General features: G+C 38.7%; 1 protein-coding gene across 2 annotated transcripts in view; it reads left to right on the forward strand.

Annotated features, from left to right (window-relative positions):
* Positions 1-15401, forward strand: part of SNX27 (sorting nexin 27) — a 69814-nt gene that overhangs the window by 32145 nt on the left and 22268 nt on the right. For both annotated transcript variants that reach the window (XM_023259168.2, XR_006583045.1), the window contains exons 3-4: positions 11523-11715; positions 13318-13382. In XM_023259168.2, coding sequence (XP_023114936.1) covers positions 11523-11715; positions 13318-13382 — 258 coding nt within the window. The remainder of the gene's footprint in view (positions 1-11522; positions 11716-13317; positions 13383-15401) is intronic.

Raw genomic sequence — 15401 nt, forward strand, 5'->3', positions numbered from 1 at the left:
TATTCTTTATGAACTGTATCTCGTCTGTTCTTCATTCCTTTTGTCCTCCTTTCCTGCCATCTTTTTAATTAATGGAGTATTTTTTAATGATCCTGTTTTATCTCCATTATTGTATTATTAGATATAATTTGGGGGTTTTTTTTGTAATTTTTTTTAACGTTTATTTATTTATTTATTTTTATAAATTTTTTTTTTCAACGTTTTTATTTTTTATTTTTGGGACAGAGAGAGACAGAGCATGAACGGGGGAGGGGCAGAGAGAGAGGGAGACACAGAATCGGAAACAGGCTCCAGGCTCTGAGCCATCAGCCCAGAGCCTGACGCGGGGCTCGAACTCACGGACTGCGAGATCGTGACCTGGCTGAAGTCGGGCGCTTAACCGACTGCGCCACCCAGGCGCCCCTAACGTTTATTTATTTTTGAGACAGAGAGAGACAGAGCATGAACAGGGGAGGGGCAGAGAGAGAGGGAGACATAGAATCTGAAACAGGTTCCAGGCTCTGAGCTGTCAGCACAGAACCTGATGCGGGGCTCGAACTCATGGACCGTGAGATCATGACCTGAGCCGAAGTCAGACGCTTAACTGACCAAGCCACCCAGGCGCCCCAATTTGGGTTTTTTTTAATGTTTATTTATTTATTTTAAGAGAGAGCACGAGCGGAGGAGGGACACAGAGAGAGAGAGAGAGAGAGAGAGAGAGAGAGAGAGAGAGAGAGAGACTGAGACTCCCAAGCAGGCCTTGCGCTGTCAGCACAGAGCCCAGTGCAGGGCTCAATTTCGTGAACCTCGAGATCATGACCTGAGCCAAGAGCAAGAGTTGGACCCTTAACTGACTGATCCACCCAGGCGCCCCTTGTTGTTTTATTTTCTTAGCAGTTGTTCCCACTTTACACTATACATCTTTGTAAGTATTATCTTTAAATAATACAATATTATTTCTCATATAATGAAAGAATTTTACAACAGTGTATTTCATTTTCTTCTCCCATCCTTTGTGCTGTTGTCGTACATTTTACTTCTAAAGGCGTTATAAATTCCATATTACTTTGTTGTTTTCTTTGTTTTAAACAATCAAGAGATTGTTTAAAGAGATTGAAAGAGTTATTTTATATTTAACCACATATTTACCATTTCTGGTGTCCTTTGTTCCTTTGTGTAAATTCAGTTTCCATCTGCTATCTTATTCCCTCTGCCTGAAGAATTTCCATTAATGTTCTTATAGGGCACATCTGCTGGCAATGAATTCCCTTAGCTTTTGTTGGTCTGAAGAAGTCTTTATTTCATTCTTACATTTGAAAGATATTTTTATTGGTATAAAATTCTGGGTTGATAGTTTTTTCTTTCAATACTTTAAAATGTGACTCCTGTCTTTTGGCCTGCTTAGTGTCACTAAGTGTCACTTAGAGAAGTGAGAAGCCTGCCAGTTTTTGTTCCTCTCTATGTAATGTTTTAACCCCTTCTAGTTACTGTCAAAGTTTTTAAACTTCAAAACTAGGTATTTTTTGGTATTTATCCTGTGATTGGAGTTTTCTAAACTTTATAGAGCTATGGTTTGATATCTTTTATCATTTTTCAAAAAATCTCAGCCAGTATGTCATCAAATATTTCTTCAGCTGTGTTTTTTTTTCTTTTGTCTTTCTGAGATTCTAATTACACATGTGTTAGACTGATATTGGCCTTTAGCTTTTGAATGCTCTATTCTGTTTTTCTTTTTTGTTTTGCTTTAGATTATTTTTATTGTCCTATTTGCAAGTTCACTGATTATTTCCTCAGCTGTGTCCAGTCTACTGATGAGCTTGTCAGAGAAATTCTACATCTCTGGCATCATGTTTTTTTATTTCTATTATTTCCCTTAAAATTCTCCATCTATTTATACATGCTGTGTACATTTTCCATGAGATCTTTTAATATATGAATCATAGTTATTTTATTTTATTAAAAAAATTGTTTTAAGTTTGTTTATTCATTTTGAGAGAGACAGAGTGAGCAGGGAAGAGGCAGAGAGAGAGAGAGAGAGAGAGAGAGAGAGAGAAAGAGAGAATCCCAAGCAGGCTCCGTACTGTCAGCGTGGAGCCCATCATGCTGTTCATACCCATGAAACACGAGATCATGACCTGGGCTGAAATCAAGAGTCATTTGCTCAACTGACTGAGCCACCCAGGCGCCCCTGAATCATAGTTATTTTAAGATCCCTGTCTGATAGTTTTAACATCTAGATATCTCTGAGACTACCTTATCTCTTGACATATGTGTTTTTTATGTCTTGCTTTTTTGTCCTGTAATATGTGATTGAATATGCCAAGCATCATGTGTAGAACAGTAGCGACTGAGGTAAGTAGTATTTGAATCTGAAAATATGCAGGCATCTTCTTCTGTTAGGGGATTGAGCCAGTCAAGCTCAATTTGGGTGTTGTTGTGGCTTTTGGTACCTTTATTGTGCTTGTAAAGTTCAAATCCCTCTAACAGTAAGTCGCTTTGTGCTTAGACTGGGGGCTGGGGTCAGAGGCTCTGGTTTTTCTCACTGTTCTCCTCTTCCCTCTCTCAACTTTTAGCCACCCCTGCATGCCTGTACCACAGACAAATTCTCTCCATACTCTTGCCTCTCTTCCACTGGTGAACTACTCTTGCTTTTTATGTAGGCTAGATTTGTAATAAGGTTCTCTGTTATCTGGTCCTGCTGCTGTCTTAGGCAGTCTACTTAGACCCTGTGCCTATGTCTTGGGAGTGAGACTTTTAGTTTTTCTACCCTTCTTCCTTATCACAACTAAACTCTGCCTTGTATCTGTGGTTAGTCTTTGAAGAGTTTCTTCTCCCTCCCCCAGCTATGGCCAATCTCTACTTAGTATCAGGAACTTGGGCCTAAGATGGTTTCCTGCCTCTCACCAGGAGTGGAGGGTTTTTGCTTTTACTTTTTTCCCAGAAGCAGGGGATCTTCACCAGTGCCCTCCACATGAAAGGGTTTGCTGCCCATCCCCCAAGGGATTAAGGCTTTTGCTTAATAGAAGAGAAAGGTCTAGGGGAGGTGGGTGGAGCATTGTGTCTGTCCCCTAACAATTGCCAATCACCTTTCTCATGCCTAGGCTACTATGGTAGACCATTTCTAGGCTCCTGCCCTGTCCCTAGTTTTTCTTGTGAGCACAAGAGGCCCAGGGGGAAGACTTGCATGTGCATAGGAGCTCTCTTATGTCTGGAATGAGATTACTCTTCTTGCACCTTCCTAAATCCTACAGCTGCTTAATGTATTTGCTATTTCTTTTGTTTCTGTTATTTCTGAGTCTGTTTCTATTGACTGATTTCTCTCCTGGTTTACAGGTTAAATTTTCATGTTTCCTTGTATGTCTAGTAATTTTTGATGGGTATCACACACTGCTAATTTTTTTTAATGTTTATTCATTTTTGAGAGAGAGAAAGAGATTGTGAATGGGAGAGGGGCAGACAGAGAGGGAGACAGAGAATCCCAAGCAGGCTCTGCACTGTCAGCACAGAGCCAGGCGTGGGGCTGGAACTCATCAGGTGAGATCATGACCTGAGCTGAAATCAAGAATTGACCGCTTAATCCTGAGCCACCCGGGCACCCCCTGTACACTGTTAATTTAATGTTACTGTGTGTTAGATTTTGTTACATTCCTTTAAAGACTGTTGAAATTTTTTCTTTTTCTTTTTTTTTTCTTTCTTTTTTTTTGCTGGCATGCAGTTAAGTTCCTTATAGATTACTTTGATTCTTTTTTAGGTTTGTTTTTAAGCTCTTTTAGTGTGAGCATAGAGTAGTTTTTACTCTAGAACTAATTTAGCCCTACTCCTAAAGCATAGCCCTTTTTAGTTCTTTTGATTGCTATAGAAATTCAAGGGAGGTCTCTCTATTCTGGTTGGAGGAAAGTCAGATGATTAAAGATGGTCTTTGAACTCAGGTAATTGTTATTTTTACAACTCACCCTGGTAATAGTTCTTTTCCTCAAATTGCTATTCAGCCAAAATTCAAGGGGAGCCTATGCAGATTTCTAGAGCTCTGTCTCTCTTTAGCTCCCTCCTCTTGTGTTCTGCAAAGTCTAACTGCTTTAGCCTCCCTAAACTCTAGTCTCTGTCTCCACAACTCCGTGAAGTTGCCAAATTGTTTGGATGCCCCTGTCTGAGTTGTAGTTCAGGAGTTACCTCTAGACAGGAAGCCTAGGTTGAGGTAGGGCTCATCGTGTTTGTTTTCCTTTTCTCAGGGATCACAGTTCTTAGCTGCCTATTGTCCAGTGTCCAAAAATAGTTGTTTCCTATGTTTTGCCTAGTTTCTAGTGTTTACAGTGGAAGGTTAATTCCAAACCATCCATAAAATTTCCAGACTATCCTATAAAAGCAGAATATTTTTATTTATGGGTATTTTATTTCTTGATTTTAGAAGACATACCAACAGAATCCTATTTCATACTATTTAGAAAAATCAATTCTAGATGGATTAAGACTTAAATGACAAAATGAAAAAATTAAAAGCTCTTAGTAGAAAGTATAGGTGAATAGCTTTTTGATCCTGGGTATAGCAAAGAGTTTAAAAGACACAGAAAGCATTGGTTATAAAAATAATGATAAATTGGACTCTAAAACTGAGAAATTTGGGGGGCACCTGTGTGGCTTACTTTGGTTAAGCATCTAACTCTTTATTTTGGCTTAGGTCATGATCTCACAGTTCATCAGATCAAGGCCCGTGTCCAGCTCTGTGCTGATGGCACACAGCTTGCTTAGGATTCTCTCTCTCCCTCTGTCTCTGCCCCTCCCCTGCTCATGTGCACTGTCTCTCAAAATGAATAAACTTTAGAAGAATTAAAGAGAAAAAAAAACAAGTTAATAAAGTGACAAAACAAATGATACAGTAGGAGAAGATACAGTGTATACAACATGAAAAAGATTATGTCAAGAACATACAAAGAACTCTACAAATCAGTGAGAAAAACACAAAAAATTAATGCAACACTGGACAAAATATATGAATATGTTTTTTTACAGAAGAGGACACTCACATGGCCAATAAATATATGAAGAGATGATTGACATCATTACATGTAACATTAAGAGAATTGTAAATTGGAACCACAGTAGGAAATCTTTTCCCACCCATTCCCCATTGGCAAGAAGTAAAAGAATTTTTTTATGTATTATGAAAGGAGTATAACTTGATGTAACCACTTTAGCTTACAGTTTGGCATGATCTCTTTCAGTTGAATATTCACATACCTTATAACCCTGCAGTTCTAGTCGGAGTACATCTAGGAGAATCTCTTATATAGGTACAACAGGGGGCATATGTACAAGTTCATAGCAGTATTTGTTCACAATAGCACAAACCCAGAATCAACCCAAGTGCTCATCAACAGAATAGATATTTAAAAAGCAAAACAACAGGGGTGCGTGGGTAACTCGGTCGGTTAAGCCTCTGACTTTGGCTCAGGTCACAATCTCACAGTTTGTGGGGTTAAGCCCTGCATCAGGCTCTGTGCTGACAGGTCAGAGCCTGGAGCCTGCTTCAGGTTCTGTGTCTCCCTCTCTCTTTGCTCCTCCCCTGCTCGTACTCTGTCTGTCCCTCTCAAAAATAAATAAACATTAAAAATAAATAAAAAGCAAAACAACAACTGTTATATACAGCAGAATAAACCACAAAGGTGTGTAACATTGTGGATGAGACTAAGGGAAAAAATAAGCCCTGGAAGGTCTCACTGTGCACGGTAATCTTTTTATAAAACCTAAATGCCCTTTAAAAATTAAAATAAAAAAGAATTTAAGTATTACATATAAATACAGGAAAAAACTATAAAAAGAAAAGCGAGGGAATGATGAACATGATTATGATCATTTTGGGGGTCAGGGAAGCAGGGAGAGGGGATGAAGGAGGCAGAGACTATGGTTAGAAATAAGTGTCAGGGTCTTAGTTTATAGTTTACTTTTTGCAAGGTTAAAAATAACTAATTTAATATCCAAAGAGCTTGCCATGAGACTATGTTGTGAACCAAAGATTATGATTAATCCAGTTCTGTATACCCAAGGTCCAAATAAAGAAAAAAAAAAAAAAAAGTAACAGAGACCATTTATGATCCATGTTAGGGAGAATACACACACAAGAATCCGAAGTTATTTAAGAGCATATTGTGGCCTTTATGCTTTTTTCTTCCCAAGAAGGAGCCTAATACTTCAGCATTTAGGAAAAATATTTCAGTGTTCCATTGTTAAGGATCTCACCCATTTTACTCAGAAATCAGCTAAGAGTGCTGTATCTCCTTTTGCTTTTATAGGCAGCTTATGAATGGCAATAATGTTTGTTTTTTTTTTTAATTTTTTTTAAATGTTTATTCAATTTTGGGAGACAGAGACAGAGCATGAGGGAGGGAGGGGCAGAGAGAGAGGGAGACACAGGATCTGAAGCAGGCTCCAGGCTCTGAATTATCAGCATAGAGCCCGACGCAGGGCTCAAACTCACAAGCCGTGAGATCATGACCTAAGCCAAAGTCAGATGCTCAACTGACTGAGCCACCCAGGTGCCCCTAATGTGGTTTTCTTAAGATGAATTTTCTTTTCTTTTTTTTTTTTAAATTTTTTTTTTCAACGTTTATTTATTTTTGGGACAGAGAGAGACAGAGCATGAACGGGGGAGGGGCAGAGAGAGAGGGAGACACAGAATCGGAAACAGGCTCCAGGCTCTGAGCCATCAGCCCAGAGCCCGACGCGGGGCTCGAACTCACGGAGCGCGAGATCGTGACCTGGCTGAAGTCGGACCCTTAACCGACTGCGCCACCCAGGCACCCCTTAAGATGAATTTTCAGCTAAAAATAAGATTAAATGGCAGGGTGGTGTTGGAAGCAATTTGTTGGTCATAACGTACATTGAAGATTCATCCAGATCAACGGCAGGAACCAGGACAGTGTCTACTAGACTTTCGGAAGCTGAACTTGAGTGATATTGCCATGGCCAAAATGTCATCATTCTACTTTTTTTTTTTTTTCACTTTTGCATTATGTATGGAGATTCTCTGTTCAGTAGCACAATTCCTGTCGGTTTACTAAAGGTTTGAAAAAATGAGAACTTTTTAATATCTAGATCCTACATAGGTTGAGACGTTATCACTTAAAAGCTTTATCTGTAGGTGGGAGGGTTAAGGAACCAACAAAATGAAGATCTCTGATATCTGGGATTTCAGTTTTGCTATTGAATACCCAGATGTTACTAGAATTGCTTTCCCACAGTGGCTTGTGCTCATTGTAAGACTTTATCAGTTACAGGGCAGCTGGCTGGCTGAATCAGTAGGGCACAAGACTGTTGATCTTGGGTTTGTGAGTTCAAGCCCCACATTCATGGAGTCTACTTGAAAGAAAGAAAGGAAGAAGGAAGGAAGGAAGGAAGGAAGGAAGGAAGGAAGGAAGGAAGGAAGGAAGGAAGGAAAGAAAGAAAGAAAGAAAGAAAGAAAGAAAGAAAGAGAAAAGAAAGAGAGAAAAAAAAAGAAAAAGAGAGAAAGAAAGAAAGAAAAAAGAACTTACCAGTTACCATCTTCTGGTACTCATTACATAGCATTAAATCATGAGGCTGGAGAGAAAAATGGCATAGCATGGATTTTCAGCATTTACATATTTAGAAGTCATTTTGAAGTTGAATTTTGGAACTTTGACTTACAGAATCTAGAGAAACAAAATAAGATCACTGATCAGATAAGTTTTACACTTTCCCCACCTATAATCCATGCCTTTTTACGTATTGGGTTCTTACTGAACAAAGACTATCTCAAGAGGACTGAAACTTGTTACCCTCAATGGTGCTATGAGTGGTGTGGAGCATGCGGGCTGAGGCCTGTAACGTGTGCACGGAATCCATGCCTGCAGTGCCCTGCCTGCCCAGGTCCTGGGGCTGAGGGTGGGCTCTGCTCTCCATGCATGAATTCACAGACAACAGAAATGATGTTGGAACAGTGGGAATCAGCAATTTTGCACAGGAAGCTTTGGGGGATGTTGTTTAATGTAGTCTGCCTGAAGTTGGGACCAAACTGAACAAACAAAATGAGTTTGGTGCTTTGCACAGTGTGAAAGCTGCTGGTGAACTCTTATTCTCCTCTATCAGAAGAAGTAACTGAAATTAATGAAGCTCTTAGAGAAAATCCAGGACTTGTCAACAAATCTTGTTAGGAAGATGGTTGGCTGATCAAGATAACAGTAATTCTTCAGAATTGGATGAATTAATGAGTGAAGAAAAATATAAGAAATACATAAAGTCTATTGAGGAATGAAAATGGAATCCCTAAATAAACTAGTATAAACCAAAAAAAAAAAAAAAAAAAAAAAAGGAAGAAAGAATTGTTTTCTCAGACAACTGGTTTTGCAGTCTGAACATTCCACCTTGAAGTCTTGTAGGTTATGGTCAGTTGGAGAAGAAGGTGACCAGTGATCATTAAATTCAGTGTACTATCACAAGCTAGATTAACTTCATCTAATTCCATTTATGAGCCAACCAGTCTTAGGGTTTAAATTAAAATGGAAAGATCCTAGAAGCACGGCCTGCCTATGTATATCTTTAGTTCCTGTTTGATTATGTTCTCCTTTAAGTCCAGAGAATATATATATATATTTTTTTCAACATTTATTTATTTTTGAAAGAGAAAGAGGACATGTGCGCAGAGAAGGGCACAGAGAGAAGGGGATAGAGGATCCAAAGCAGGCTCCACATTGACAGCAGAGCCTGACAGTTGGCTCGAACTCCCAAACCGTGAGATCATGACCTGAGCTGAAATCAGATGCTTAACCGACTGAGCCACTCAGGCACCCCTAGAGAATATATTTTTTGATGGACTTTCTCATTTGTAATGAGGCTCTGGGCGTTTCTCATGGATCATGGACATTCATGAGTTTTAGGCAGAAGATCTCAGCATGCACTAAGTGAATTGGTCATTTTTTGGGCAAATGAGTGTATCCAAACCAGGGAAATATGAATACTAATAGATCTTGGTTCATTTTAAGGACCAATGAAGAACAAAGCAGTCTTTGTTGTGATTTAAAAAAAAAATTTTTTTTTAATGTTTGTTTATTTTTGAAAGAGAGAGAGAACAAGCAGGAGAGGGACAGAGAGAGGGAGACACAGGATCTGAAGCAGGCTCCAGACTACTAGCTATCAGCACAGAGCCCGATGCAGAGATTAAACCCACAAACTGTGAGATCATGACCTGAGCCAGTCAGAGGCTTAACCAACTGAGCCACCGAGGTGCTCCTGTTGTGATCTTTTTGTATATTTCTCATTTACTAAGCACAGTTAATTTAAAAGTGGTTTTGGCTCTTGTGGAAGCCATTTCTACTTGCATTAAAATATTACAGAACTGTCAGGCATTCTGTTTATATTTCTGTTTCCTGTGATGCCACATTTAAATAGAGATTGGTAGGGAGGTAGGTGAGAGGCTATTTAATGTTAACTCTTCTCACTTTATCAAGAAACTGAAAGTTGAATCAACTTTTCAGATTTCTTTTTGAAACTATCACAAAGGCTTCTCAAGCTCTAGGGTTCTTTCTACCCTAGGAAATATTTTACTGGACTGGAGATCACTCAAGTGGTCACCTTTGAGGAAATGCAGTCATAGTCTTCATGTGCATTATCAAGGACCTACTGTACTCTTCCTTGGAAAGAGACTTGGGGGCAGATCTTTGAGCCGGCAGTGTTACTAACTAGTTTTACCTCCCCTCCTTTCTTCATTGTATGAGGAATTCAGGCTGATATATATCACCTATAGTATTGTGGACTTGCTTTTTAAGCAAAGGAATGGTGATATTAGTGAGAAATTTGGATAGTTTAGTTTGAGATGGAAGTATATAAGACCAAACTGAATAAGACTTCTTAAGACGGCCTGCTCCAGGGGTGCCTGGGTGGCTCAGTTGGGTGAGCGTCCAACTTCGGCTCAAGGCATGATCTCATGGTTTGTGAGTTTGAGCCCCGTGTCAGGCTCTGTGTTGACAGCTCAGAGCCTGGAGCCTGCTTCAGAGTTTGTTTCCATCTCTCTGTCTCTGTCTCTCTCTGTCTCTCTCTCTCTCTCTCTGCCCCTCCCCCCCATGTTCTCTCTCTCTTTCTCTCTCTCTCTCTCAAAAATAAACATTAAAAAAAAAATTTAAAGACTGCCTGCTCCAAAGAGAACAGGTGGTGTTGTGTAAGGGGACTCTTGTTTTCTTATGCATTTGTACTTCAGGAGGAAGTGATGGGAATACTTTGGTAATATATGTGCTTCGTCACAGACAGTCACAACTTTGAGTGATAATCACAGGAAGAAAGCTCATTGATCAGGATCATACACATCCCTGGAGACTGTTTCATAGTGATTAGAGATTTTGCCTTTAATTGGGGGAGGAATCATAGTTGGAGAGTTATGGGAGAGGAGTCTTGAATGAGTAAATTATTTTATTTTTGCATTTAACTCATACTTCCTAAATCACAGAAGCATGGTAAAGATTCTTTTTGAGCTTTAAGGGAAGGCTTTGGCCCACACATTCTCAGTGATTAACTCTTGATTCCATGTGTAGATGATCTGTTTTGTGCACATTTAAAATTCAGAATGATTTTTGCAAAACCAGTAAATGTGATTTGGGGCCTTTTTTTCCATCTCTGCCTAATTTGGTATGTTCTGAGAATACAGGGTAACTTGGATTATTAGATGTTTTTGGATTACACATTCCTTCACTTTATGAGGGTACGTATTCAAGACTTTCCTTTATGTGGGCGCATACTCAGAAACTTCACATATATGCATTAATTTCTTCATCAAATACTTACTGACTCCCTGCTATGTTCCACACCCTGTTCTAAAAGTTTGACAGGCATCTATGAACAATAAACAAAAATCTCTAACCGTTTCTTCATGAGGATTATTAACTCTTTGTTATTACAAGATGGTCCTTAGAATACGTTTATTCCACTTTTTGTTAACCCGATTTTAAGGAAGAGCAAAACTAAGGATACCTGACTTCAGGAAAGGAGTTTTTGCCACAGAAACCTTTTGCTAACAAAATGCCACTGTTACATCATTTTTAGACATTCCTTTAGAAGTTTGGACCACACACAAATATCAGTCACAATGCTTTATAATCCACCTTCGCTTTGTACATCCATCTCTCTCCAAATTTACTTGCTTATTCGTTCACTAGATTTACCATTGGCTTTGAATGACTTTTAACTTTCTAAAAATAAAGATCCACCCTTAAAAGCTGAAAATTGTCTTTGAAGATATTTAAAACACTGTGTTCGAGGTAATTTTAATAGCAAAAATTAGATTATGGGCCACTTGAAAAGAGTAGTACTCTGTTGTCCACATCATTTCTGGCATGCTTATTGAAAGTAAGCCTTACTTGACAGTGACCTTGAACATGTTCTCTGTTAAGTGCATAGCAGAATATACCTCACCAGTATCAGCCTGAGCTTGACTTTAGATGATTCTGTGATTTAATTGGTAGTAAGTAGGCTTTTTTTGTTTTTTGTTTTTGTTTTTTTTTTTTTTTTTTTTTTTTTTTTTTTTTGTTCTTCCCCCTCACCAGGTATACAATGTTTATATGGCAGGGAGGCAGCTGTGTTCTAAGCGGTACCGGGAGTTTGCTATCCTACACCAGAACCTGAAGAGAGAGTTTGCCAACTTTACATTTCCCCGACTTCCAGGGAAGTGGCCATTCTCTTTATCAGAACAGCAATTAGATGCCCGACGTCGGGGGTTGGAAGAATATCTAGAAAAAGGTAAGTTGGCCTATTAAATGCTACTACCTTAAGTAGACTTGGATTCTAGGTATGTGTTGCAACTCCTAAACCGCATGGCTAAGTTTCCTGAAACTGAATAGTGAAAGTAAATCAAATTTATGACCATTGGTGTTGAATGATGTGAGCTTTGAAGCCAAAACTGAAATGTCCAATACAAGGATTAATAGCCTATGTTATTGACTTGCTGAGCACTTAAAAACAGAAAAATGCATAATTAGTTTTTGATGAATTAGGGACCTTTATTGGGTTATGTTATTTGCCAGCAAACACGTACAGACCTACTCATCAACATGCTGAATTGATTTGGCAACTAAGTGGGCTGTATTTAAAACATTTTTTTTGAAATGACTCTTAGTTCACTGGCATATCCTACTTGAAAAGTCCATTTTCCTCTTACAGTTGTCCATGGATAGGTTTGCCGAGTTGTAGATATCTAAAGTCCCCTTGATCTAAGCAGGTTATAGGTGGAAGTATTGAAACTTTACTTGTTATCTCAGGACTTCCAAATAGTACATCAGGAGTTTGTGGATGTGGATGTTGAAACATTTGGTTATCGGAAAGTCAAAGAGAAATGACCCAGATCTCCGGAATAAGATAGTTCATTTTGTGGCTCAGAGAAGAGACCTTGCTTCGCTACATTATAGAGTTATATAATTTGCCAGTTGTGCAACAGGCTTCTCTTTAAAATACTAATTTAATAGAAAAATAGTCTTATGTGATATTTATTAATTCTGTGTCCTTGTGTAAGAACTAATTGACCTAGTTGAATTTTTTAAAATTTTAGTGGAGAGCCTTATCCCTGAAGAAAAACTGTTTCCCCTGTAGAAGGTAGTGAGACTTCCTCATCTGTTTTTAGCTTTTTTCTAACATGGAATGGCCTCTAAACATAGCCCTTGGGAAATAAAAAGGGTATAAATTTTTTTAATAAAATGAAGTGAAGTCATCAGTATAACTCATTATCCTCATGAGAGTGTCAGGAAATTAACTTTCTTAGATTTAGACAATTAGCTACTTTCCTTCCTTCCTTCCTTCCTTCCTTCCTTCCTTCCTTCCTTCCTTCCTTCCTTTTAAAGGTTGTTGTTTTGAAGCTTAAGTCAGCGAGGTGAGAAGATGCGCTGAGCTTAATACTTAATTACCTACCCATTTTTCCCAAAGTGTTTTTAACTGCTTATGGTTCTCTGACTGGCCTCGTTCCTAGGTAGACCAAGTATACATTTTTCCTTCTGTATTTCAGTTTTGTGTTTGCTTTATTCCTGATTGACCTTACCCTAGCTCTGTTGTCTGGCTTGGTCTTTGTTCACATGAGACTGCAAAGTTAGATTTACTGAAGTGTTATTTTGAATGACTTCCTTTGGCTATGTATAATGTTTTTAGCAAGCTACATCTTTGAACATCCTAATTTTCCTCTGTTGTGGTTCATATTTATATGAATGTTTGTTGTGCCTTAATGTGTTATACATCAGGAATGACCACCTCAGCATTGCCTGCTACTGATGATTTATACTTAAACCTTGATACATTGTTGACTTTAAAGTCTCCATTTTTGGGTCTCACACCAGATTCAATTTTTGTTTTCTACAGTATGCTCAATACGTGTCATTGGTGAGAGTGACATCATGCAGGAATTCCTATCAGAATCAGATGAGGTAGGTAAATACTTCCCACAGTGACTGTTCACCCCTTGGCTCCTTGCGGGCGGGGGATAAAGATGTCAATTATAGGTTGAATTGCTGTAAATTCCCCCAATGACTGTTTTTTTTCAAGTTGCCTTTCTTATGTATCCTGCTTATCTTTTAAGACCTAGCGCTAGGTTCACTTTCTCTTTGCATAGCCTTCCCTGATACTCAAGTCCTTGGTTTTTCTTTATCTTTATCTTTTTTTTTTTTTTTTTTTTTTTTTGGGAGCGTGCATGATTGGGGAGGGGCAGAGGGAGAGAGGGAGACAGAGAATCCAAAGTGGGCTCTGCACTGTCAGCACAGAGCCTGATGCAGGACTCAAACTCATAAACCATGAGATCATGACCTGAGCTGAAGTTGGACGCTCAACTGACTGAGCCACTCAGGTGCCCCTCAAGTCTTTGGTTTAGGAACCTTTGCAGTCAGACCACTCAATCATCACCTTGTTGCTATCCTATTCTCCCATTTTGTGTACATATAATCAAATTATTACTTTATATTTTTAGTTCACTACAGTGTGAACTACCGGTAGGTAAGAGCTGTCTTTTTTTCTAGCCTTATTGAGTTAGAATTGACAAATAAGAATCATCTATATTTGAGGTGTACAACTTGATGATTTGATGTACATATACATTGTGAAAGATCACAGCAGTCAAGCTAATGAACCTATCCATTACCTCATAGTTACCATTTTCTTTCTTTCTTTCTTTCTTTCTTTCTTTCTTTCTTTCTTTCTTTCTTTCTTTCTTTCTTTCTTTCTTTCTTTCTTTCTTTCTTTCTTTCTTTCTTTCTTTCTTTCTTTCTTTCTTTCTTTCTTTCTTTCTTCTTCCTTCCTTCCTTCCTTCCTTCCTTCCTTCCTTCCTTCCTTCCTTTCTTTCTTTTTTTTCTTCCTTCCTTCCTTCCTTCCTTCCTTCCTTCCTTCCTTCCTTCCTTTCTTTCTTTCTTTCTTTTTTCTTCCTTCCTTCCTTCCTTCCTTCCTTCCTTCCTTCCTTCCTTCCTTCCTTTCCTTCCTTTCCTTCCTTCCTTCCTTCCTTCCTTCCTTTCTCTCTCTCTCTCTCTCTCTCTCTCTCTCTCTCTCTCTCTCTCCTGTGTGTGGTGAGAGCACTTAAAATCTACTCTCCTGGCAAATTTCAAGTATACATTATAGTATTGTTAACTCTGGTCACCATGATATTATACATTAGAGCTCTGGACCAAGAGCTAAATCTTGGCCATCTTTGTATTCCCAGTGCCTTACAATAATGTCAAGCATATTAGAGGTGCTTAATAAATACTAATTGAATAGAAGAACGAAGATGTAATGCTGCTATATTAAATAGTGCGTTATCGGGGCGCCTGGGTGGCGCAGTCGGTTAAGCGTCCAACTTCAGCCAGGTCACGATCTTGGGTCCGGGAGTTCGAGCCCCGCATCGGGCTCTGGGCTGATGATGGCTCAGAGCCTGAAGCCTGTTTCCGATTCTGTGTCTCCTTCTCTCTTTGCCCCTCCCCCGTTCATGCTCTGTCTCTCTCTGTCCCAAAAATAAATAAACGTTGAAAAAAAAAATTTTTTTAAAAATAAAAAATAAAAAAAATAAATAGTGCGTTATCTACTAGTTATTTTATATGTGTATGTCTTATTTTCTCAACTAGGTTATAAATTTCTTGCAGACAAGTGCTTATAATTAATGCTTAGGATGGTTTTAGACAATAGATAGCACCATTTTTCAAGTGATAAACGAAGATGGACTTGCTCCTCAATAGTTTCTCTCTAATCAAACTTACAAGCTAGAGGAATGTATTGATCATCAAAAGCAATAAGAAAGAAGTATCTTCTGAATTAAGGGATAAGAATTGTTTACTCTTTCGAAGGAAACTAGGCATCACGTTAACTCAGATTCCTGCCTTTCATCCATATTTCCTGTCAGAGGTGACATGATTCCTTCTAAGTTCAGGGAGGAACTTATACTACTTGAGCCAATCTAGCATGCCTAACCATTTAAAACCAGAAAA

This window comes from Felis catus, chromosome C1, assembly GCF_018350175.1.
Source record: "Felis catus isolate Fca126 chromosome C1, F.catus_Fca126_mat1.0, whole genome shotgun sequence".
Classification (NCBI taxonomy): domain Eukaryota; kingdom Metazoa; phylum Chordata; class Mammalia; order Carnivora; family Felidae; genus Felis; species Felis catus.